General features: G+C 52.8%; 3 protein-coding genes and 1 long non-coding RNA gene across 8 annotated transcripts in view; 3 read left to right on the forward strand and 1 right to left on the reverse strand.

Annotated features, from left to right (window-relative positions):
• PEMT (phosphatidylethanolamine N-methyltransferase) overlaps window positions 1-2,574 on the forward strand; it is an 89,102-nt gene extending 86,528 nt beyond the window's left edge. For 3 of the 4 annotated variants that reach the window (XM_038537120.1, XM_038537118.1, XM_038537119.1), the window contains exons 6-7: window positions 1,949-2,023; window positions 2,278-2,571. In XM_038537120.1, coding sequence (XP_038393048.1) covers window positions 1,949-2,023; window positions 2,278-2,335 — 133 coding nt within the window. In that variant the 3' untranslated portion in view covers window positions 2,336-2,571. Of the gene's footprint in view, window positions 1-1,948; window positions 2,024-2,277 lie in introns of all 4 variants that reach the window. The other variant, XM_038537117.1, reaches the window with a different exon arrangement.
• A 4,258-nt stretch (window positions 2,575-6,832) lies between these two features.
• On the forward strand, window positions 6,833-8,554 carry RASD1 (ras related dexamethasone induced 1). 2 transcript variants are annotated; one of them, XM_038537122.1, is made up of 2 exons: window positions 6,833-7,192; window positions 7,417-7,499. In XM_038537122.1, exons 1-2 carry the CDS (start codon window positions 6,907-6,909, stop codon window positions 7,497-7,499), a joined length of 369 nt encoding a protein of 122 aa, XP_038393050.1. In that variant the 5' UTR covers window positions 6,833-6,906. The 2 variants fall into 2 exon arrangements, with proteins under 2 accessions (XP_038393050.1, XP_038393049.1); XM_038537121.1 differs by having other exon boundaries at window positions 6,836-7,192; window positions 7,343-8,554.
• Window positions 8,555-9,690: 1,136 nt separating this feature from the next.
• MED9 (mediator complex subunit 9) lies at window positions 9,691-24,089 on the reverse strand. The gene is made up of 2 exons (XM_038537123.1): window positions 23,794-24,089; window positions 9,691-11,725 (listed from the first exon to the last, which is right to left on the reverse strand). The coding sequence occupies exons 1-2, from the start codon at window positions 24,018-24,020 to the stop codon at window positions 11,509-11,511; spliced, it is 444 nt and encodes a 147-aa protein (XP_038393051.1). The 5' UTR covers window positions 24,021-24,089; the 3' UTR covers window positions 9,691-11,508.
• Window positions 14,216-16,520, forward strand: LOC111095911. Its single transcript, XR_005359593.1, has 3 exons — window positions 14,216-14,348; window positions 15,425-15,488; window positions 16,045-16,520. It is a non-coding gene; the product is annotated as an uncharacterized LOC111095911 (long non-coding RNA).
• Window positions 24,090-24,167: the final 78 nt, after the last annotated feature.

A 24,167-nucleotide genomic window follows, 5' to 3' on the forward strand; every position in this document is an offset into this window, starting at 1 on the left:
GCCGAGTTCCAGCCCCACTCCAGTTTTGGACACTGAAATTTGAATTTCATGTAATTTTCATGTGTCATGTAATATTCTATTTTTTTTGACCACTTAAGAATGCAAAAACCATCCCTGACCATAAGTGGCCAACCATGGACTAGAACATTAGGGCTCGTAGCCCCAGGGGCCCCTGGGCTCTTGCTGTCCAGAGACTTCAGGCCGGGAGCCAGCACAGGGAGCGCAGTGGGCTCTGGGCCTCAAACCATGCACCCCTCCAGAGCACTTCCGTTTGTCTACCTCCTGTCTTCGGGCTCCTTCTATCGGAAATTTTTTTTGTAGAAAGTGTCCTTCTTATAATGAACACCTGAAACCATGTGCCTAGAATGTCACAGATGCTCCCAGACACCAGGAAGGTTAGAAGACATAAAGTAATGAATCTCTAATGGTGGAAGGTCAGGAGCGAGATGTTTCCTCGAAACCCCCATCTTTCTGGGTAGCTCAGATGGGAGCACTAGGCTGAGTGCAGGGAGTTAGATGGGGATCTGTGGGTCTGGCCGGGACCTCTCTCCCTGCCCCAGTCCCACTTCCAGGCCAGACAGTGCTCCCCGCCACCAACTGTGCCAACCTGTCTTCCTTACCAGCCCCAGACCTGGACTTGGGCAGTGGGATCCCAGGGGGGCGGTTCCACAGCCCTAGATTCACCCGCTCCACAGAGCATCTCCCCAGGTCCCACCCAGAAGCTTCCTGATTCTGCCCACAGAGCTCCTTCCCTACCCCCTGCCTGCACACCCACTGTTCTCTCCCATCTCCACCCCCAAACCTGACCTGAGTTGGGAAGTGAGGAAGCCCGCCCTAACCCTAACCCCCCTCCCCACAGGTGCCTCCTCTGTGCTCAGATGGGCCCTCCAAAGGCCAACCTCACATGTGGGTCCCCTCTATGCCCTGGTGGGGTGCCCGGTGCCCCGCAGTGAGATGTGGCTACAGAGCCTTGGCCCCTGCCCATCCTCCTGAGCTGGCTGCTGGCAGGTCTCCCCAGGTGGGAGTCCAGCCTGCTGCCTGCCTCCCCCCCAGCTCCTGCAGTGCCTGATTCATGAGTGAGGAGGCTCTGCTCACTCTAGAAAACCAAATGAGGGCTAGTGAGTAAAGCTCCAGGAGGGCAGATTTCATTTCAGCCCAGAAGGGTCTCTGGGGTTGGGGTCTCCACCTGGGAGCCCACTCTGCCCTGGGGAATGATGCAAACAGAGTCCACAGGATGGAGGGTGAGGCTTTTGCCGTCCCTGCTGGGGTGCCCAGACAGGCACACAGACAGACAAAGAGACAGTGTGAGGTCCTGGGCAGAGAGGAGTGGGCAGGGCCCCAGCCGGAGGCTCCTGTGAAGGAGGTAGAGCGGGGGACACAGAGTGCACCTGGGGCCCATGGTCCCTGCTAAGCTCCTGGACCCTGTGTGGCCCCACAGACCAGTTTCCGTCTCTCCTCCCGGCCACCCAGATGCTGCAGGCCAGCTCTTGTGGAGCCTCTGGGATCAGAGGGTACTAGAAAAGGTGGGACCAGCTGGACACCAGGTGCACCCAGGCTCTTGGGCAGCAGTCACCAGCAGGGAGCCCACAGAGGGCCCACTGGACACTTCATGTGCCTTTGGGGGCACTGGCCCCATTTCTAGAAATCAGCCTGTGAACACTGTCACTGGAGGGCGGGTGTAGCAGTTTCTGTGCCCTGGAGCATCCTTGTATGTGGAAAAGAACCCACCTGGCCACTCGGGCCAGACCTTTCCTTCCCCGATTCATCCCTGCTGTGTCCTGAGCCGGGGGCTGGGGACGTGAGAGAGGGAGCGTGGGCCCCCCCCTTTGAGGACCGAGCCAGCCTGGACGGGCGGTCAGCGAGTGGTCACCGGGTCAGGCCCCTGCAAGGCCTTGGTCCGAGAGAGGAGGCCAGGCTCCAGACCTGACGGCGTCTTCTCCCTCCGCAGGCACGCCAGCCCCACCGGCCTGCTGCTGACCGTGGTTGTGGCCCTCATCTACAGGGTTGCCATCCTGTATGAGGAGTGAGTAGACACTTGTCACACATGGGGAGTGTGACCGCTGAGCCAGGCTGGGCTGCCCGTCACCCCCCGAGCAGCCCCAGGAAGCTTCGAGCCGGCCCAGTGGGGCCTGGGGGTGGCCAGGCAGGTGGTGTCGAGGCAGCCAGGGCCTCCTGTCCCACGCAGATCCCCCCTCTGTGTCTGCGCCATGGGGGGCACGCCTGGGGTGGTGACCTCATCCCAAGACCTGCTGACCAGAGCCCTCCCCTGCCTCGCAGGCCCTTCACCGCGCAGATCTACCAGCAGAAAGCCTCTTCTTCCCACAAGAGGAGCTGACCGCCTGGGGCCACCCCTCTCAGAGTGGGCCTCCACCAGCCCCGAGGTCCAGGCCCTGCAGCGCAGAGAAGGGTGCCCGGCCACCGCTCAGGGTTCGTGCCCAGCGAGGGCCACTCCAGTGCCTTGGAAACCTCTGCCTTGGGGGCCCTGGACATGCTGTCGTCTGGCCACTGAGCCCCCCTGTCTGCTGCCCCCAGCACGTCCCAACTCACCAATAAAGGCACCTCGATGCCAGCATCCCCTCCGGCTCTGTGTCTGGCCAGGTGGGGAAGGGGAGGGAGTTTGGGGCTGCAGGGAATGGGGCATTTCCCTGAGGGCTCCAGGCAGGCTGGTACAGCCCTCCTTCTCACCTCCATCCACACCTGGCAGGGAGAGGACTTGCAGGTGTTTGGGTTTCCTGTGCTGCCTGCCTCTCCCCCTGCCAGTACCACACCCCTTCTGTTCCCTTCCTTGGGGGAGCCAGCATAGCCTCAGGGTGGGGGGTATCGTCATACCACGCAGCAGCCCAATACCCACATGGCGACGAGCTCCCAGCCTCTGTGAGGTGCTCTCCAGGGAACACGATCAGGGAGTGAAAAATATGCCAAAAATATAAAAAGTGACATGAAACTGTCTGGTGGGAGTGAGAGCCCCTATTAACCATGGTGGTCGGGCTCCCTCTGAGGAAGTGACATTTGGGCTAAGTCCCAAATGAACAGAGAAAGCAAACCGGAAGATTCCAGGCAGTTGGAATAGCCAATGCAAAGGCCCTGTGGTCAGAATAAGCACGGGTGCTCAAAGCAGCAGGCCCTAAAGGACCCAGCGAGTGAGGAGCAATCAGCCATGGGGTGCCTGGCTCCCAGGAGTCAAATCAATGGGTCGGGGCCATCTGGAGCCTCCCAGTGCACTACCGCATCCATAGAAAGCCAGGCCGTGACATCCATGCTCTCAACCGCAGGCCACCAGGTCCAGCCTAGATGAGCTGCTTGGACACAGATGTCGCTGGGGCTGAGGAAAGTGAGGGCTAACGTGCCGCCCCAGATGTGCTAGCAATGCTTGAGCCCGCGGACAGAGGGGACAGAGAGGAAGGGCCCGGCCGTGCTACTGCGGACATTTGGTGTGCACCTGCTCTGGGGCCCTGCCCACACTGGTGTCTTGACGCTACCACACGGGCTGGGGTCACCTCCAACTGGCAGCGGAGGCTGGGTGACTTGTGCTGGGGGCACAGGGCTGTGCCAGCCCCAGCTCACTCCCTATCTTCCGCTGAGGTGGGAGGAGGGGAGACAGCTGGCGGCTCCCGGGGCCTGGGGTAGGGCTTGCTGGCTGGGCCTCCAGGACGTGGGGCCAGCACCCAGGCCTCCCCCCCGCTCTGATCAGGGCTCGATGAAGGGAGCCTGCCAGCCTGTCGCACCTGCTCCCTACAGCCACGTTCCGCTCAGGCAGCGGCTGTGGAGCCCCACGGAGCTGCGAGGGGCGGGCTCGGCCCGGGCCACAGCACCCGGACACGTGCATTGTTTCAGAAAGTGTCCACTCCCTTCCACCCGAGGGGGCCCACCCGGCACTCTCCAACAGCTTTCCAGAACCATCTAAACGGCTTTTTGCCACCAGACCGGGCCGTGGCAGACCGTTCCTGCCCTCCAATCTGCCCTCAACACTTGGGTCAAATATTTTCAAGTTCCCTTTCCTCCGTGAGCAGGAAAATCGCTGCCCTGCAAGGAAACAGCATTTAGGAAGCAGGCTCGGCCCGGCAGGTGCTGGTTGCTGCCTTATGCCCAAACGCACAGAAAAATGAAATCATCTGTAACTATTGTTAACCTGGACAACAGAAAACAATGCTCCAGCTGGAGGGATGTGGGTAGTGGGCATGCTGGGAAGGGGGGCTGCACCTGTCCCCCTACCCCCAGCACGGGGCCCAGAGTGTCCGGGGCAGGGGACCACTAAGCCTGGCAGTTACGTGGGGCTGCAAGTTGTCCCTACTGTCCTGTTGAAAATACGTCCCCCAATGCGGGCCACTTGGATTGGGTCAGCCTGGGGCAGGCCTGGTGTAAAGTCATGAGGCCCCTCCCCAAAAAAAGATCCAGAAAAGGGTAATTCCGGTAGCAAAGAGCTTGGTAGTGGGCGGCCACACAGGTGTCCCCCTGTGTGTGTGGGGGGTGCCACCCCCAGAGCTGGCCTCAGTCTGATGGGGTGTGGGCAGGAAGGGGATTCCTGCCCCAAGATTTCCCAAGGGAGAGCTGGGTTCAAATCCTTGACCCTGCCACCCTTGAGCCTCTGCTCATTACGGTGACCCCCTGGCAGGGGCCATCAGGAAGGAGCCAGAAGCCATCCTGTGTCAGCCCAGCTGCCCGTACCCATCTAGGGATGATGGGGTCCACGCCGCGGCCAGCCCCTGCTTGCATCCGTGTCTGGTCCCTTTTTGCAGTGAACGCCCTGCACCACCATCCACGGCAGCCCTGTGCACGGGCCACAGGCTCACTTCTTTCTCATCTCAGACGGGGAGGGCAGGGTCAGAGCAGCCTCAGGAGAGTCAAGGGGGGTGGGGGGCCCAGCCCAGCTGACCTGTCACACAAGTCTGTATAAATGACACCAAGAATCAGAGCCGAGCGGTGAGCCCTTGGGCACTCCTCATATGATGCGTGCCTTTGAAACACCCCATCAGCAGCAGACACAAAGTCTGGGGACAGGTGTGGAGGGGAGATCTGAGGGGTGTACTCTGAGAAATGGGGCCCGGATGTCCCACAGTGGCGGGACAGAGCCACAGGAGGGGCACATTGGTGGTTAAGAGCAAGGACTGCCAGCCCCCTGGGTTCAAGCCTCAGCCCTGCAGGTACTACCTGTAGACCCTGGGCAAGGCCTGCCTTAGTTTCTCCATCTGTAAAATACAGAGTAACAGTCCCTCCTCCTCAAGGTTGCCTAAAGGATGGACTTAGGATAGTGCACTGGGCAGATAACCACCCCCACCCCCCCAACCCCCCCAACCCCGCAGGGGACGTGAGATTCTGCTGGAATCCCTGTGGTGGAGGGGTGGAGAGGATGGCCCCTGAGAGCCCATGGGCCCTGTGCAAACAGTTGAGGGCTGCAGGCTGGTGCCCTGACACTGCCCGGAGCACCCAGGCCTGTGCAGATGGGGGGTGGCACCAGCTAAGGGCTCCCCGCTCTCTTCCAAATCCTACACAGCCTGGCCTGCTGCAGTGAGGAGCCGAGGCCTGTCCTGGTGCCAGACCCTCCAGCCCATCAGCCCCCTCCTGGTTACAGATCCACCCGTGGCACCTTTGCTGCCGCCCCCCCCGCCCCGTGCTGCGCTCCCGGGTCATTTACTCTTGCAAATGTTACCAAGTGCTGGCCCCAAACTGCTGGTACTTCCTCATCCCCCACAGAACCAGAATGCCAACTTCCAGAAGCGGAGCCGAGACCCAGGGAGGGCAAGAGACCGCCGTGGCCGGGGCTGCCTCGCTGCCTCACACTGGGGTTTCGAGGCCCAGCCCCCCAGCTCCAGAATGGGAATGTTGGCGCCAGAGACTCTCCAGACACAAATGCTACGGGCGCGGCAGGAGGGCCCGTTGGCCCAGTCCTGAGCAAGGATGGGCAAGTGTCTGGTCCTCCAGGTCCCGCGGGAAGCGGATGGGGCCAGCCCCCGCCTGAAAAGCCCTGCAGGCTTCAGAGCATCCCCGGCTGGGCGCAGGGACACGCGGAGGCCCGCGCGCCGCCCCTGCCCAGACCCGCCTGGCGGCTCGCCCTCGCCCCCGCCCCCCATCCCGCCGCGCGGAGAGGCCAGTCGGCGCCCCCCACCCTGCCGCGCCGCCGGGGCCTCTGCTGCCCTCTGGCGGCCGGAGCGCGCGGCGCCCACCCGGCGCTAACCGCGGCCCGGAGGCAGCGCGCGCCCGCCGACGGGAAGGGGCGGCCGCGGGACCTCGCTCCGGGGACCGAAGACAGAAGGGAGGTACGCGAGGCCCCGTGCACGGTGCCAGCACTGGGGAGCACCTGCGATTAGCTGCTGCTGCGGGGTGCCTCTTGTTACTCTCTGGGGAAACTGAGGCCCAAAGACAGTGGGTGTGAGCAGGGGCGTGCGTGTGGGTGTGTGAGCGCCACGGGTGGGGTCCTCGCCCCAAGGCACACGGGGTCAGAGGCACAGCCGGGACTGCAGCCCCGACTCCTTCGCGGCCGCTGAGCCCCGTGCAGTGGGAAAAACGGGGTCCCCGCGCCCCCGGCCGCAGTGCGACCCGGGACTCGGTTGCTCCCCGCGTGCGGCGGGCAGGGCAGTAGGGGCAGCGGCCAGCGGAGGTCGCGGGAGGGGGCGGCGGGGCCCGCGGGGCGTGACGCACGGAGGCGGGGAGGGCGCGGGGCGGGGCGGCCAGGCAGGCTGCATATAAGCGCGGCCTCTGGGCGCGCAGCACCGGAGCGAGCGACTCCGTCCCAGAGCCGCAGCCCAGCGGCAGCCGCAGCCGCAGCCGCAGCCGCAGCCGCAGCCGCAGCCGCAGCCGCGCTCCAGCCGAGCCCGAGCGCACACAGCCCCGCGCCAGCCCCGCGCCAGCCCCGCGCCCCCGGCCGCCCTCCGCGCTTCTCTCGGCCCCGCCCCGCCGCCCCTCCGCCCAATGAAACTGGCCGCGATGATCAAGAAGATGTGCCCGAGCGACTCGGAGCTGAGTATCCCGGCCAAGAACTGCTACCGCATGGTCATCCTCGGCTCGTCCAAGGTGGGCAAGACGGCCATCGTGTCGCGCTTCCTCACGGGCCGCTTCGAGGACGCCTACACGCCCACCATCGAGGACTTCCACCGCAAGTTCTACTCCATCCGCGGCGAGGTCTACCAGCTGGACATCCTCGACACGTCCGGCAACCACCCGTTCCCGGCCATGCGGCGCCTCTCCATCCTCACTGGTGAGCGCGGGGCCCGGCGGGCGGCGGGCGGGGGGGGCTGCGCCACGGGGGGGGGGTCGGCGGTCCCCGGTCCCCAGCCGGCCCCGCTCCAGCTGTCCCCCGGGCCGCCGCCCTCACCGCCCCCTTCTCCGCCCTCCGTGTCCCCCGTAGGAGACGTTTTCATCCTGGTGTTCAGCCTGGACAACCGCGACTCTTTCGAGGAGGTGCAGCGGCTCAAGCAGCAGATCCTCGACACCAAGTCTTGCCTCAAGAACAAAACCAAGGAGAACGTGGACGTGCCGCTGGTCATCTGCGGCAACAAGGGTGACCGGGACTTCTACCGCGAGGTGGAGCAGCGCGAGATCGAGCGGCTGGTGGGCGACGATCCCCAGCGCTGCGCCTACTTCGAGATCTCGGCCAAGAAGAACAGCAGCCTGGACCAGATGTTCCGGGCGCTCTTCGCCATGGCCAAGCTGCCCAGCGAGATGAGCCCGGACCTGCACCGCAAGGTGTCGGTGCAGCACTGCGACGTGCTGCACGGCAAGGCGCTGCGGAACAAGAAGCTGCTGCGCGCCGGCAGCGGCGGCGGGGACCCGGGCGACGCCTTCGGCATCGTGGCGCCCTTCGCGCGCCGGCCGAGCGTGCACAGCGACCTCATGTACATCCGCGAGAAGGCCAGCGGCGGCGGCCAGGCCAAGGACAAGGAGCGCTGCGTCATCAGCTAGGAGCCCCCGCGCCCGCGCCCGCGCCCGCGCCGCCGCCCGAGGAGGGCCCGTTTGTGTACGAGTCACGTCCGACGTCCGGGCCGGCCCCGCGCCCCGCGCGCGCCGCCCGGCGTCTCCCCGCCCCGGGGGGGCGCAGACGAAGGGACGGTCATCGGCCCTGGAAGGAAGGAGAACTGGCTCAGGCCGGGACTGCGCCCCCCTCTCGCGTCCCCCGCTGGCGCCTGCCTGCCCCGCGCCTTGGGGGCGCATGCCCGGCAGAGGGGCAATTCGGACAAAGACAAGAATGGGGAGGGGGGCAGAAGTTAATCAGCCTCCGTTAGGCTTTGGGGAACTTGTCCTGCCCTCCCCCCGCCCCCGAGGGTCAAGACGGGACAATGCGGCATTAGCTTGTCTGTGATTCTGGGTTGACAGCTATCGGAAGCCTCTGCCCTCCCGAAACTAGGGGGTGCGGGTCAGATCATAGCCAAGTGACTTGTTTACATGTGTGTGTGTGAAGTTGCACGAAGGAAAACACTGACACACAACTTGCACTTTAATAGTTCTGAGGTCATCATGGACACGAACAAACCCTTACCCAGCTGTTTGTACTGTGTGTGAGACCGTCTTTAAAGTTATTGTTTTTTTTTTATAATACAAAATAAAATAATTTAAAACAGAAGCCCATATGCTTGCTTTGCCTTTGGAAATGGCTGGAAGGCACAAGGGTAAGAAGGGAGGGGGTGGTTTTTACTTCTGCGCATCAGAGGAGTCTAACTCTCCCCAGATTGTCAAATGACCCTGGCATTCTGAAAATAGCATCAGCCCCCGTCGGAGAAAAGGCTCCAAAAAAAGCTCCAGATGATTGGGCCAGAGCCCTACTATTTGGGAAGGGTTCCTTGGAAAGCCAGGGCAATCGAGGGGTTCAGGTCCTTCCTAGAGCTGAATATTTGCAGCCACAAGGGGCCTCCTGGCTGCGTCCCCAGCTGTTCTGTCCTAGACTCACTACAGGCCCAGGGCAATGAAAGGGCTCCGAACCTACCACTCGGGGTCCACTTGAGGTGTCACTAGGGTCCTGCTCACAAAATGGAGCCTTGAGAAATGGATCTGGTGTCAGGCCGGTGCAGGACCCACGTCCCCCAACTCTTCTCTGCCACACGGCAGTCTGGAGACAATTCAAAATCCCCAGGCCCCCCATACCCTCCGGCCTTGAGAAGCACTTGCTGCCCTGGGGGCAGGTCTGATACCTTCTCTACCTCACGGTCTCCTTCTCTTTGGGAGTTGAGGGCACCCCTTCCGGACTCAGGACCCAGCTCTTTCTGCCACTTGTAACTGCAAGCTTGGGGCAAGTGATACCTGCCAAGCCTCAAATTCTTCATCCACAAGACAGAGCACCCTCTGGGTGGGGATACTGTGAGGAGTGAGGTGTTTGATAAGTACTTATTCCAAGTACCTGCCACCCAGCAAATAATTGGTGGCTCAGGGTGCTCAACCCTGGGAGGGGCATTCAGTATAGTCCCAAGGAGGGATTTCCACCCTGCTCCATGGAGGACTGCGCCCTGGGGACTGAGCCCAGGCCTGGCCCAGAGGGCCAGGCCCAGCTGGGAAGGATGACCCGTCAGGCCAACGGGGTCCTTGGGGACAGATGTCTCTCCTCAGGGCACTTACTCGGTTTTGACAGTGGTTTTGCCATTTGCGTGCTGAGAGGGAGGAGGTTCTCACCATACGTTCTGTCTCCCCTTAAGCAAAGTGAACATCTTCCTCTCAATTATCCAAGAGACATCCTATAATGAATTTCTCAGTACAAAAACCAAGGTGTCCCGAGAGCAGAGTACAAGTTCTTTTAATTATACTCTCGAAAAATGTCACAAGGCAAAACCCTGGAACACAGGGAAGATTCCATCTCCCTCTGCCCTCGGAAGAGCCCTCATCCGTTTTAGCCGTGCGGAAAAGCCTCGCTGGTTATATTTCTAGATGCTTTGTGTTTCCTATTTGGTCAGAGCCTTAAAACGGGCCCACACTACCCTGAAATTTCAAGGCCATAACTGATTCAGTTAAATATAACAGTCCCAGGGTGGGAGTGGTTGACTAGGCGGCTACCCACTTCAATTCAGAGCCCGCTCTTCTGTCCAAAGCCACTGAAACCGAATACCGCCCTTCACATGTCCCAGTGCCCCATGCACTAACCACCTTCTGACAGGTGGCTGTGGGGCAGCACAAATGGAACCCCTGCTAACATGTCCAACCAGTACTCTGCCAACGAGGTCAATCGGCGGGCATCTGTTAAGCCCCTGGCTTTCTCAGCACAGGTTATGTGCCCATTTCTAGATCTAAACAATATGTGACTACTTCTCACCTCGTCTTTAAGAGGCTAAGAGGCTGTCATGTCAGTTTGACAGTCAAGCGAAGAGCACGCAAATAAAAGTCCTGTTGGCAGAAATGAGGGACGTTCTGAATATTAATGAAACCAGAGTGGGGCTGCAGAACTCCAGGCTGTAGGTGGTCGCCCTCCTTCATCCTTCAGAAGGGACTCGGAACTGATGGGTGATCAGAACGGTCACTGCAGCCACCCTTCTCTGAACAGTGCATCATGGTCACCTCTGCAGTGCAGTCAACGTTCGGTCGACTCTTCAGTGAGAAGGCCAGACGGGAGACTAATTTTTTAAACCAGGACAAGAGGAATCTGAAATGAAAAGAGGCAGGGCCCGCTCACCCGGAAGCCTGTGTGGAGACAATGGTTCTCTCCAGCCCGTGGGAAGCACCATGGGGTCTGAAGTGGTCTGGTCGTTCTCGAGCATTACATGGCTGGATGAGCTGACTCCAGGGCACAGGAGACAAAGGGAGCAAGAGCTAAAAGTAACAGGACACGTAGGTGGCAGAGAACCTAAGACAGAAGGTGCCTGCAGGGCTCTGGGTTGACACCCCCAAAGACCCAATTATATTCACTGGCTCAAACATAAAAAGGAAACAAAGTTTTTCAGTGGGGGCGGGAGAGGGAGGAAGTCACCCTGTTGCAGTCCTTCAGAACAATATTCATGCTTTCCTGGTTTTCTTCTAATACTTGAAATCCATGCCCTATGAGTGCAGCTCCAATTTGTCCAGTGAATTCTATGCAAATGTTTCATGACACTGCTGTTAACAGAACATGTACCTGGTACACACGGAGCATACCCAGAGTGGGAGAAGAGGGAGGGCAGGAAGCAAAGAGGAGCCACCTTCTTTCCTCCTGTGCTCTCCCGATCTGCCAGTGGAGCCTGAATACACAGCAGATGGCCCCCTCACCGGAAGCAGGAGCAGAATCCTCTACCCCCTCCCCAGCCTCCAGGAACATTCTTCCTTCCACCAGCAGGCACTCAAGTTATTATGCATCTAGACATATGGATATATACACTACAAGGAGGCCCTGACAAAGCCAAGCCTGCACGCTGGCTCCTCACATAGTCAATGCCAAGTTCAGCTACAGAAGCAGCTACAGCAGCAGCCCCCCACCCCCAGGCCTCTCGGTTACAAAGTTCACAGCTGGAGTCTGAAAGATCTACACTCTGAGGTGGTGTGTGTGTGGGGGGAGGGGGGGCGGACAGTGAGGACGCGTGGTCTCCCTTTTCTTTCTCAGGCATTCCTGGAAGGCGGCCTCATCTACTCCTTGGGGATCTCAAACATGCAGAGGCTCTTGTACTTCTGCAGAAGTTCATTCTTGGTTCTGACTTGCTCCCGGAGGCTCTGCAGCTGTTGCTGCTGCTGCTCAGGACTCAGGTGGATGCCCGGCATGGAGCTGATGACCTTCCGCATCTCCTGGAACTTGGTTTTCAGGGCGTTCAGGTCCTGGTGGATGTCTGGACTGTCCTTGTCCATACTGCAGGGGCAGAGGGCAGTCGTTAGCATTCATGGCTCAGACTGAGGATGAGCTGGCCCCTCACCTCTGTACCCCCCCCCCCCCCCATCTCTTGCTATGTTCCCTTACTAGGCCTGTGTCCTCAGAGGGTAGGGATTGCTTCTTCCTCATGCAGCCTTAGGGTAGGCGTGTCACAGCTACCTGGTAGAAGGACCTGCACCCAGCTCAGCCACTGCAGCCCCCCTCAGCACACCCACACAATTGGAGGCTGAAACCCCATTTAGCTCAGAGCACAGAGACCATGTCTGCCTTGTTCGGAGCTGTACCCCCCATCCCTGGGCACTGTGGGCACTCAAGTCACATTTGTTGCAAGAATGAATGCTTGGCAAGTAAGTTCATCAATGTTTGCTGAATGAATGAACACTCTATTACCACCATCAGGTGACGAGCAACAGGCAAAACTTCCCAAAATACTACATTTCTTGTAACTGGGGACATTTCCAAGCCAATCAGGGGGCTCTATCAGCTACCAAGAGCTTAGTTTAGTGGATGTTTTGATGCTTGAACCTGTTAACATACGCATTCATTTCCACAGAGCTAGTCATAAATTTTATATTAGTTGTAAGCTACTGGAAATTTTTCAGCAGGTACAAAGTCTCCCCTCCCTATCTTGTAAATTCCTTGCCTTTGGGTCAAGCTGATTTTAAAGGCAGGACCATTTGCTTCATCTCATAGCTGGCTATTATTAGCCGTCCAGAGATCCGTGCTCCCCTGGCACTGCTAAATTAAAAACCAGAACAAAACCTTTGCCTAAGATCAAAGAAACAGCTTGCCAGTTGTTCCTATACATTTTTTAAAAGTTAGTAAGTGAATGAGCTTTTGAAAACAAACAGTTGGTACTAAAACTGAAAGCCAATTCAGTAGGCTGTTCTAAAAGTCACCCATTGAGGCGTAGGAAGGGGGAGAACTGTCAATGATCTTTTTTTTTTTTTTAAATAAATGTCCATTTCTGTTGGGAAATTTCAACCCAGATGGTGCTAATTCACGCTTATTATTCATCATTTCTCTGCTTACGCACACAGAATATCTCCATCTTCCCCGGCAATCCATTGGTTACGCTCACACCTGGCAAATGAGATGGGCCCTGTTCACTATTTATCAATAGCTCTAACTTGGAGGCAAGACTGGAGAATCATTCACTCTAGGGAATGTTAAACAGCCAAAGCTTTCTTGTTGTCATCTGATGCCCTCCCTTTACATATACAATTAATGATATACCTTATCCCGGTTTCTAGAGAGGAGTAATTGGTATTTACGAGAATTATATTTAGAAGGAAGAATTCCTATTTCAAAGGAAGGAAGAGGGGGCAACTTTTATTTTAATTATTTTAGATCTCAGCTCAAAACTACAACTCTGGATAGAAACCATCTGGACTTCTGAAATCCTTACACTTGGGTGACATATGTGCTAACACATTGTTACGGATGTAAGTCCCAAGGGAGTTTTTAAATTAAAATATAGTTTTAAGAACACTGATTCACATCACCAATCTGAAAGGACACAGTAAAACAAACAAATGAAAAGACATAAAATCAGAATTTGGGGGATCCCTGGGTGGATCGCAGTTTGGCACCTGCCTTCGGTCCAGGGCATGATCCTGGAGTCCAGGGATCGAGTGCCACAATCAGGCTTCCTGCATGGAGCCTGCTTCTCCTCTGTGTCTCTCATGAGTAAATAAATAAAATCTTAAAAAAAAGAAAAAAATTTGGAAGGAAGTTAGGATCATTCAGCTCTGGAAACAAAAGTAACCTGGTCCCAAAGATTTAATTCTGAAAGAAAAAGTGGGCCATGCTTAGGACAGTCACTTCTGAAAATCCCCAAATCTCAAGGGTCATCCTTTCCTCACTGGTGAGCTTTCAGTAAAGGAGCCACATAAAAGCTTGCCTGGAGGGAAGCTTCGGGGAAAGCGGGCCATGTAGCCCACAGCAAAGGCCCCCTCTGCAAGCCTCTCAGCCTGCCCTAGTTGGGGAAGGTAAATAACGTGGAACTCCTGGGGCGAGGAAAACACTTCATTCAAGAACTGGCTCGAACCAAGCGGGAACCTGCTAGGCCAGATTTACTGCGAAATATTCAAACCAAAAGAAATGAGACGCCAAAATATTGAGTGAATAAAAGCAGAAAGCTCCAAAGGGACCTGCCCTTGTGTTCAACATTAGTCATCAGCCAACTTTAGAAGAAAAAAAAAAAGGAGACTAGGCCAGGTCGAGAAGCATGAAAATTGTACACATAGGGCTTGGTTGGGGCACTTTGGTCCTGTTTATATTAGTTTTCTAAAATATGGACAAAAATACTACTGCTATGGCTAGATTGATGGGCCACTTCTCCATCTTTTGTGCACCTCCTGGGTCATACTCAGCATTATGGGCACACAGACATCCTGTATTCGTGTCACCAGACTCAGGGCAAACATCATAGGCTTATTTTATTAGGTGGCTGTGTTGAAGAGTGATGCTTCGCATAGGTACTAAGGAAAGCACAGCTTTCATTTTTAGTAGAGGTGCCTCGGGACGTGAAAAATGCCAACTGGCCTCAATGGGGCAAGTGTGTCCACTGGAAACTTAGAAGCAAAAGGAACCCAGAAAGGTACTGAAGCCAACTTCTTCCCAAACTTGAGCCCATGCAGTAGTATGACTGTTTCCCATTTCTTCCTCCTCAAAATTTCTGTAACCTTCAGTCCCAATGCCCCCACTGTCCTAGCTGACCACGCTGGGACCAGTCCTTCCCAATCTCTCCTCCTTCAGTGCTAACTGCAGGGGCTGGCATCTTTGTAAAATAATGGTGGGGGAGGGGTGTGGGGCTGTTGCTGTTTTATCTATGATTGTAATAGCTTGAGGGAAAAACATTTAGAAATAACAGACACCAAGGCTTAGAAAAGGAAGGTCCCTCTAATCCGTGTCCCAGAGAAACTTCTGTTAACATGTGGTATATATTACTTCAGACCGCTTCGAAATACAGGGTTACAAACACACACGTACCTTTTTGTTATTTCTTTGACCATTCTTGCTTTTTTCACTCAAGTTGCACTTGGTTGTCTTTCCATGTTAACACACATACACTTACACAGCTAAATTATTTGGCTATTGATGGGTATTTGGATGTTTGCAACTTATCACTTGTAATTGGAGTGGCAACGAACATTTTGTACCTGTAAGTACTTGTGCAAGTATTTTGGTAAGATGATTTCTCAGAAGTGAATTTCTAGATTGAAGGTGATATACATTAAAATTTTTAACAGACTGCCGAAACGCCCTCCAAAAAACCTGCACTGTGACAGGTGGACACAATGCTTATCCCACACACCCTTGACAACACTGGCTGTTGCTGAGCTAGCAGCCATGTGTGCTTCTCTGCTCCAGTTCTGCCAGCACCTAATATGTCTTTGGGACCAGGGCTCTGAACCTCAGACCCTTGCTTTTATTTTTATTTTTTTAAGATTTTATTTATTTATTCATGAGAGACACAGAGCGAGACTGAGAGAGGCAGAGACCCAGGCAGAGGGAGAAGCAGGCTCCATGCAGGAGCCTGATGTGGGACTCGACCCTGGGTCTCCAGGATCACGCCCTGGGCTGAAGGCGGCGCTAAACCGCTGAGCCACCTGGGCTGCCCCAGACCCTTGCTTTTAATCTGCAAGGCTTACATGTGAAAAATATTCCTTTCAGGGAAGGGCAATGAAAGGTTCTTCTGCTAAAAGAAATTTGAAGACAACACTGCTCTACAGAATAGGTTAGAACGTGTTCATCTACTTCTAGCTCTTCAGAGGCCAACAACTCCCCAGCCTGCCCCCCTTCCTGAATTTCCAGACCCTCGTGCCAATAGTTCCTATGTACTTTCTCCTTGGGAGTCTGGAGACACCTGCAAACGTCCAAAGTGGACTCACTGCCTCTTCAGGATACCGTAGTTCAGATGGAGGGCACCCCCATCCACATGACTGAGCTGAACTGGAACACTGTGCCCCCACATATGCTGAGTGCCCCATTCCTCATACTCGATGTACACCCAGCCGCCAGTCCTGCCCACTCCTCCTGCCTGCCCCTGCCTCCTCCTCCCACGGACTCCATTTCCTTCCTCCCCTGCCTCCCCCTCCCACCGCACCTCTTTCCAGAGCTGGGTCCTCTCTTTCTCCTGAAACCCTCTGCCCCACACACCTTTACAAAACCCAAGTCTGAGCTCCAATACTCCCAGACACCTGCTGGACCAGTTCATACTGGAAGGGGGCCCCTTAGGGCCGGCCACAAGCAGCCTGTGACCCTTCCAGGCTCACCTTCCCATTCTCCCCCAGACTCAGCGGAAATGCTCCACTGTGGCCCTCCTCACGCTGCACTAACTGCTGACCTGGGGGCCCGTGTTCCAGCAGATGCTTAGTAAGTTATGCAGAATGAACCGAGATGAAGTGGCAGAGGAGCGAACAGGCTTGTAAGCTGGCCCAGAAATAATGCTTCCAAACAGTCTATAAATACTCCCTGTTTGGGTGCTCATTCTTTTCACTGAGATTTGGTTGAAGGAGAAATGAAGGGCAGAGAGGACTACAGTCAAACGAGTGCACACAAGCCGCATGGAGCCAGGGGGTTCTTTCACAGACTTCTCCACTGATATGGGGGCTGCTTCTTGCTCTGCCCGAGGACAGGCCTCAGCTGGCGTGGATGGGTGGTCAGATTAAAATAGGCCTTGTGAAGGAAGAAGCAGGTCAGTAACACCCCGTTTCCACAAAAGTGGTTTTGCCTGGGCTCAGGTCTTGCTGACCTGTCTGGACAACAAAGGGGCTCATTTTCAGTGATACAACCTCTGCTTGAGAGGTGAAGGATGCTGTGTACCCATCATTTGAACTACCCTCTGTGGTGTCACAGATGGCTCCCCTTTACCTACACAGCAACCTAGAACATTTTAAGGAACTAGAAAATTTAACTAAAAAAAAAAAAGTTTAAGAACCCATGTTGACAGAATACTTTTACTGGGTGAGCCACAATCACCAGGTAAGGCAGGGACAACAGCAACTCAGAATTCCTAGGCCAGGACACTTAGTTCCAGACTCAGATTAGATTTGGCAAGTCTGAGAGGGGAAAAAAGTTTTAACTCTCTCTGGTCCAACAAATCTCATCATTCTTCTTTGGTTCTCTTTTATTTTTTTAATATTTTAAAAAATTTATTCATGAAGAGATACATGGAGAGAGGCAGAGACACAGGCAGAAGGAGAAGTAGGCTCCCTTTGGGGAGCCCGATGTGGGACTCGAGCCCAGGGCCCCAGGATCACGACCTGAGCCAAAGGCAGACACTCAACCACTGAGTCACCCAGGTGTCCTTTCTCCTTGGTTCTACATGTACTTCTCTAATGTGATTTCTATACGTTAACAGGAAATGTCTCAAAGAGTTGGGAGCTCTAACATTCCTTACAGGCATAAAAATGACATTTTTCTTTCCCGTTTTCCTCATTAACATCAATTTAAAATAACACCAATATGTTATTTTGATCATTGTTCAACTAAGGGACAGACAGTAGGAGGAAGGGGGGTGCTGTGGAGCTTCCCTCTAGCACCAGGAAGGGTGCATCTCAGCCAGGATGACAAGAACCAGGAGCTCTCCGGTATAGGAGGCAGCCTCTGAGCAGGTCCATAAGCATATGTGGCCCTTCTCTGGACAGAGATGGTGGTGGTGGGGGGGGGCAGCACTCCTGAAGAGGGGCTTGGGGGACTCCATGCCCCCAAAGGTACTGGCGTCAGAACAACTTGCTCTGGGCCTCTAGGCTTTCTGTTGTGTGATCCAGGGAGGCCTTTGAAGATGGTCTGCACAGATCCCTAAGTGGAGAGCGATATGGGAAGAATAGGGAGCCCTAGAGATTTCTGCGCAGAGAGAAATTCAACTGATAACATGCACAGGACTAATAAGAGAGGATAAAGGCAAAGAAACTAATTAAGAAATGACTATAAGATCCCCAAATGAGGTCAGATGACCTGGATCGTGACTGTTATTTACCAACAGGCTTGGAAGTAAAAGAGGCAGACTAAAGCCTAAATGTTCCACTGACCCAAACTTAGCACTTCATTTTCTAGCATCTCAGCCAGGCTACAGGAAACAGGCCAGGAAAGGTCAAGGTGCTATGGTAAATGCTGCCAAGAAAGAGGAAAGAAGGAAGAGATCATGAATTGTGCCAGGAAGATTTAAGAAGTAAAACAGTTTGATGCTAGAGAACAGAATGTCCGCAAGTAGCTCAGAAAACATACAGGGACTCCTTGTATATGGTGAAGGCAGTGGCTCCAGCAGAGAAAATAATGAATATTCAGTATGAACAGGGGGATGATGAGGCTCATGGAGGAAAAGTGAAGGCCCCCTTCCCTTTTCCATCAAAATACACTCCAGAAGCATCAAAGAAATGAAAGTGAAAGGGGTGCCTGGTTGGCTCAGTTGGTTAAGCATTGGACTCTTGGTTGTGTCTCAGATCATCACCTCAGGGTCCTGGGATTGAGTCCCACATCAGGCTCCACACTAAGCATGGAGCCTGCTTGAGATTCTCTCTCTCTCCTTCCACCCTGCCTTCCTCATGTGCATGGGCTCTCTCTCAAATAAATACATACATACATCTTTTTAAAAAAAAGAATTGAAAGTGAAAAATGAAATCATAAAAGTTCTAGGGAAAAGGGATTGATATTTATCATTTTATTATAGTGGGAAGGACTTGCTAACTAGGACTAAAAGCCAGAAGTCATAAAGGAGAAGCTTAACAAACCTGCCTCCATAAAGTGATATACTTCCAAATAACAAAAACAAAAACAAAAAAACTCAGGAACAAAGTTGAAAGAAAAGCTATAACTTGGGGGGAATATTTATAATATACTAGCCAGCCAAAGGCATACTTTTCTTCCTGTACAAAGAGGTCATTAAAAGAGGAGTAAAAAATAATGGGCAGTTTACAGAGGAAAAATACAAAGGACATAAAAAGTTGCATGTGAAAAGATGCTTATCTGATGAGACACAGATCAATACAACATATCATCTCTGATCTATCAGATTAGCCTCAGTTAAAAAGTTCAATGGTGACAGCAGGGTATGGGGAAAAAGACATACATACACTGCTGGTAAAGCACACAGTGCCTTCTTTCTGAATTTGCTAACAGTGACCAAAATTTTAAATTCACATATTCCTTGGCTAGAAATTTACTCTATAGACTCTCAGAGTTTACAAGATGGCATTTACAAAGAGGGTCACTGCAGTGCTGACTGCAGTGGCAAAATGCCAAAAACACTGAAAGTGTCCTTGAGCAGGAACTGTTGAAAGAAATAATGGCATAATCAGGAAATGGAGTATGACGCAGTCAGGGGACCAGGGAGGGAGCTGGAAGGAGTGGGGGAGAGGCTCAATTGCTGTTTTGCATCGATGGGGGCTCTTCTATTATATCTGCAACTGCAATGTCTCATTTTATTTATTTATTTATTTTTTTACAACAGCAATTTTTAAGTAATACTTTCTGGGTGGCAGATTTCTGGGCCATTTTGGGTTAATCAAAGCCGTCCAGGCCACAGCATTGTGTTCTGGAGAAAGGGCTACAATGATGAAGCTCTCTACATTTAGCAACAGCTATGAAAATGAAAAACGCCTGTACCCTCCACTCCAGCAATTCCACTGCTGAGGATTTACCTCATCATAAACGTACTCCAATACAAGGATGCTTGTACCCCAGCACTGCTGGCAATAGCAAAAATTAGAAAAACACGTAAATGTCCACAAACAGAAGACTGGTTACATAGCTGAGGGTGAGGCCACCTCACTGAAGACGGCCTTTGTGTGTGAGAATGGAAAAGTGCCCAAAACAGATTACTACGTGAAAACAGCAAAGTATAGTATGATCACAAATTCTATAATGTTTTAAAAGACATGCATATATACGTTGCTCCTGAAAGGATATTTAAAATATTAACAGGGATGCCTGGGTGGCTCAGCGGTTGGGCACTGCCTTTGGCCCAGGCTGTGATCCTGGAGACCCAGGATCGAGATCCATGTCAGGTTCCCTGCATGGAGCCTGCTTCTCCCTCTGCCTTTGTTTCTGCCTCTCTCTCTCTCTCTCTCTGTGTTTCTCATGAATAAATAAATAAAATCTTAAAAAAAAAATTAACAGCAGTTAGGATTGGTGAGGGAACTTCACTTTACAGGATTCTGAATTTGCAACTGTTACTTTTTTCTTTTTAAGATTTTATTTATTTGAGAGAGAGAGTGAGAGAAAGAGCACAGGAGCAGACGAAGCAGAGCAGGGAGCAGAGGGAGACAGAGAAGCAGGCCCCTCATTGAGCTGAGAGCCCCAAGCGGGGCTCCATCCCAGGACCCTGGGATCATGACCTGAGCCAAAGGCAGACACTTCACCGACAGCCACCAGGCGTGTTACTTTTTCTTTTTTTTAATAAAAATTTTCTACAAACCTAATGATGTTGTAGTCTGAATTCTTTTTGGCAACAAAAAATGCTAAACTCACTTCAGCTTCTTTCTTATTATCCCCTGGGCAAGGAGTAAACAAATAATAAAAGGGCGCCTGGGGAAGCTATAGTAAAGGATGAGATAGAGGACGTGCATGACCCAGCAGGTCCTGGCCCTCATTCCTTCAGGCCAGGCCTGCCAGGACAGCATCCTCACTGGCTTTCCCACCTTGGGCAGAGATGCTACCTCCATCTGGAACACGAATCCGACTAAGGCCCAGTGGTTGGAAGGTCTCACCAGCTCCCCAGTCCTCAGAGGACAAAAATCTCCTTCCTTGTGGGGGATGTGCTGTCCTCTGTATGCTGGCTCTTGCTCTCAGAGCAGATCTCCCTTACTACCCTGCATTTATCTATTAATTTTAAATATTTTATTTATTTGAGAGAGAAAGCACAAACAAGGAGAGGGTCAGAGGGAGAGGGAGAAGCAGATTCCCTGCTGAGCAGGGAGCCCTTCGTGGGGCTCAGTCCTAGGACCCTGGGATCACGACCTGAGCTGAAGGCAGACACTTAACTGATTGAGGCCCCCAGCCCCACCAAACTGCGAGCTAGCCACACAAGTTCCATCTTGCTTCTTGGCCTCAGCCCCTTGCCCATGATCTTCCTATACCACTTCTCCTCCCTTTCACAATTTAAGAGTACATCGGCATCCCTACACATATTCTAAAATCACATCCTAGCTTTTTTTTCATGATGAAAGCATCTTTCTCTCAATGACCATTTCTCTGGATTTTTGCTTTTCTGTTTTGTCCTATATTTTGCTAGGGTTTTTCTTCACATACTTAGTGACCCTGGATGCCAAGTCATAAGGTTAAGAGTAAAATACTATTTGGATTATGTGTATAATTTACTGCTTTCACCATACTAAATCAAAGAAGAAAAAGATGTGATCCTATGATAAAGAAAATGTAGATTACTTTGACTTGGATCAGATGTGGAGGGGGAAGCTGAATGCCCACAGAAAACATAATTATATTCTTTTAGTAAAAAGCATAGTATAAAGAAATAATGGAGAATATTGAAAAAAAAAGAATAAAACACTAAAAAGCTTAATGGAAACTCTTTTTTTTTTTTTTTAAAGATTTTATTATTCATTTGAGAGAAAATGAGAGTGAGGGCACGGCCAGAGGGAGAGGGAGAGAAAATCCCAAGCAGACTCCGTGCTGAGTTGTGGAGCCCAATCTCACAAGCCTGAGATCATGACCTGAGCTGAAACCAAGAGTCAGACACTTAACCAACTGAGCCATCCAGGTGCCCTGACTTAGTGGAAACTCTTAGTGATACTTCTTCACTTTCTTAAAATGAACTAAGTTCTTCCTTGGAGAGCTCCCAGTCTTTCTTTTGGGCTGATGAGATACCCCAGAGAAGGTATCTCTGTCTCTTTGGCTGCCAGTCTAAAAGCCAACCCAAGACTAGGTTTGGGTCTCAGTATTAAGTTTGTGAAGTTTCTCTTAATCCCTCTTTTCAGTATGGCTCCCTTTCTCCAACTCCTGCCATGTGCCTGGTGTTCCCCAGTCCAGAGACACTCTGGCTTATTTTTAAAAATAAATTTTGGGGGGAGAGTAATCCTTGGTCTGCCAAGATGGAAGATGGGCAGTCCCCATCTGCTTAGAGTGGGGAAGAAGGCTATGGGATCTGATTCTTACACAGACTTTAAGTAATCCTCCTGTTCTAGTCTCACTTTCACCTCTATTTCCAGGAGTCCCTGACACTGCCAATTCCTGAGCTTTGGGGAGAAGCCATGGTCAAAGGCAGCTGTGTCTGGATGGTTCTGAGGGCTCATAGATGGATTAGCCTTTAGCCATCTGCTTTGTGACAACAGCTGTTCTTTTTGGTTTTATGCTTAAAAAAAAAACAAAACACTCCTCACTGTCCTTTCAGAGAGTATAGAGATAAACACATGTGATCAACCTGCCATCTTTCACAGAAGGCTGCTCTTGAGTATACCTTACAGCAATCTTAAAATTTAAGTACTGTTATTCCATTTCGCCAAAGAGACTCAGAGAAGCTAAGTCATTTGACCAAGATGACCTAGGCCCTACACAATAAAGCTGTAATTTAAATGTTTCAGGTCCACTGTTATTATTCACGTATGAGAGATAAGAAAATAAGGCCTAGAAAGGTTATGTTTTAATAAGATTACAAGGCCCACTTATAATCCAGCATTGCCCTGAGATTTGGGGGTCTCCATGTGTGATTTTTTTTTTTTTTTTTTTTTTTTTTTTTGCCATCGCACTGCTCCCTAGAAGTGCCACTTGATGATCACAGGCTAATGAGAACAGAACAGAGTCTGTTTTACCCTATAAACGGTATGTTCACACCAAGTGAAGCCAAATGAAGGCAGGGTCTAATGTGAGAACAAAGGCTTTCCAGCTGTTTAAAAAGGGGTGGAAGCATGAGGTCATCCCACAGCAAGTGAATCTAGTCCGGCTAAGCTCAAAAGCTAGGCCAGTAACAAACAAGACTTTCATGTTGTAGGTAGCAAGTCCATTTCAGCAAGACACCCAAGAGCGCATTAATGCTCACTTGAATGTCACAGTAACAGTGACTTTGCTTTCATTTACTTTGTTTTGGTTTTTAATGGCTGAATAAGTTATGAGCCTGGTTTACCCTTGTATCATGTGGATATAAATAAGGTATCAGCAGAAATAATTTAGGAAAGCATGGGGATCACGGAGCCTTTTGGCTGCACTACTTTTTTTCTTTTACAGAGTCAGTTTGAAAATTCAGGCTATAATCTAAAGACTGGCCAAAAGAAAGACAAGTCGGCCAGCCTGGGGAGCTCAGCTGGCTGAGTGTGGGACTCTTGATTTCCGCTCAGGTCATGATCTCAGGGTGGAGGGATCCAGCCCTGCCTGCTCAGCAGGGAGTGGGCATGAGATTCTCTCTCCCTCTGCTCCACCAACGCTTGTGCTCAAGCTCTCTAAAATGAATAAATCAATCTTGGGAAAAAAAAAAATGAAAATCACCCTTTTTGGCACGATGTAAGAACAGTCCTACAGGGCCAACTTCTATCTTTGTTTCTTCTAAGTTCACTATCATCAACCCTCCAAACTCTCTGAAATAGGGGTCATTTCCATCCCTGTCTTTTTTTCCTTCAAACTGATAAGCAATGTTGGGGGAGGGGGGAGGAGAAGTTGGCCCTCTTTACTGTGTACATTCCACGGACTTAGCAGTGTGCCACACAAGGAAGATGATCCATATCTGCTGGATGTGTTGAAAAGACAACACCCAAGTGTTACTCCTCTATTACAGGTGCGAAAACCGAGGCTCAGAGACGCTTGACTTGCTCCAGGTCACTAAGATGCAAACTTGAGTCGTCTGACTGCAGAGCCTTCATTTTTAAGACTATCGCCTGGCCATCGTGAGGTCTGGCAACTCTCTCAGGGTTCAAACGTTTGCCGAACTGACGCTGTGACCAGGTGTGGTCGTGGGAAAGGCCTCCTGCCCCTGGCTCTGTTTCCCCAGCGGTAAAATGGGGCTGTGCCCGAGAGCACCTAGGCCTTTGCCGCTCGGAAACACGAGACGAGAAGCGGGAGGGCGTGTCGTGGCTGGTCCTCTCTTGGGCTCTTACCATTTGATGATGTTGTGAACCAAAGGTAAAAAGGAGTAATTCTCCTCCTCCTTCACGCCGGCCGGTGACTGGGGCCTGGTTGCCGGCGACTGCTGCGGCTGAGGCACGGCGACCGGAGGCGGCGGCTGCGAAGGCGGCAGCGGCTTCGTCTCGGGCAGCGACGGCTCGGCCGGCGGCGGTAACGCATCCTCGGCCTGTCGCCCGGCGGCCACCCCGGCGGAGGCCATAGCGCTCGGAACCGCGCCGCTCGGGCAGCAGGACCCCAACGGTCAGCTTCTCAAAAGCGTCGCGGACCTCAGACGTCACCGCTCTGCGCCCGCGGTGGGCGGGCCCTGGAAAAAGGTTGTGCGCGTGCGTACTAGGGTGTGGGCGGG

This window comes from Canis lupus, chromosome 5 (assembly GCF_011100685.1).
Source record: "Canis lupus familiaris isolate Mischka breed German Shepherd chromosome 5, alternate assembly UU_Cfam_GSD_1.0, whole genome shotgun sequence".
Taxonomy (NCBI): Eukaryota; Metazoa; Chordata; class Mammalia; order Carnivora; family Canidae; genus Canis; species Canis lupus.

Excerpts from the sequence above, each read along its gene's own strand:
- MED9 (XM_038537123.1), bottom strand. The coding sequence starts at position 24,020 with ATGGCCTCCGCCGGGGTGGCCGCCGGGCGACAGGCCGAGGATGCGTTA. Across the intron at positions 11,726-23,793 it reads GTTCACAACATCATCAAATG|TATGGACAAGGACAGTCCAG; the intron begins GTAAGAGCCCAA and ends CTGCCCCTGCAG.
- RASD1 (XM_038537121.1), top strand. The coding sequence starts at position 6,907 with ATGAAACTGGCCGCGATGATCAAGAAGATGTGCCCGAGCGACTCGGAG. Across the intron at positions 7,193-7,342 it reads GCGCCTCTCCATCCTCACTG|GAGACGTTTTCATCCTGGTG; the intron begins GTGAGCGCGGGG and ends TGTCCCCCGTAG.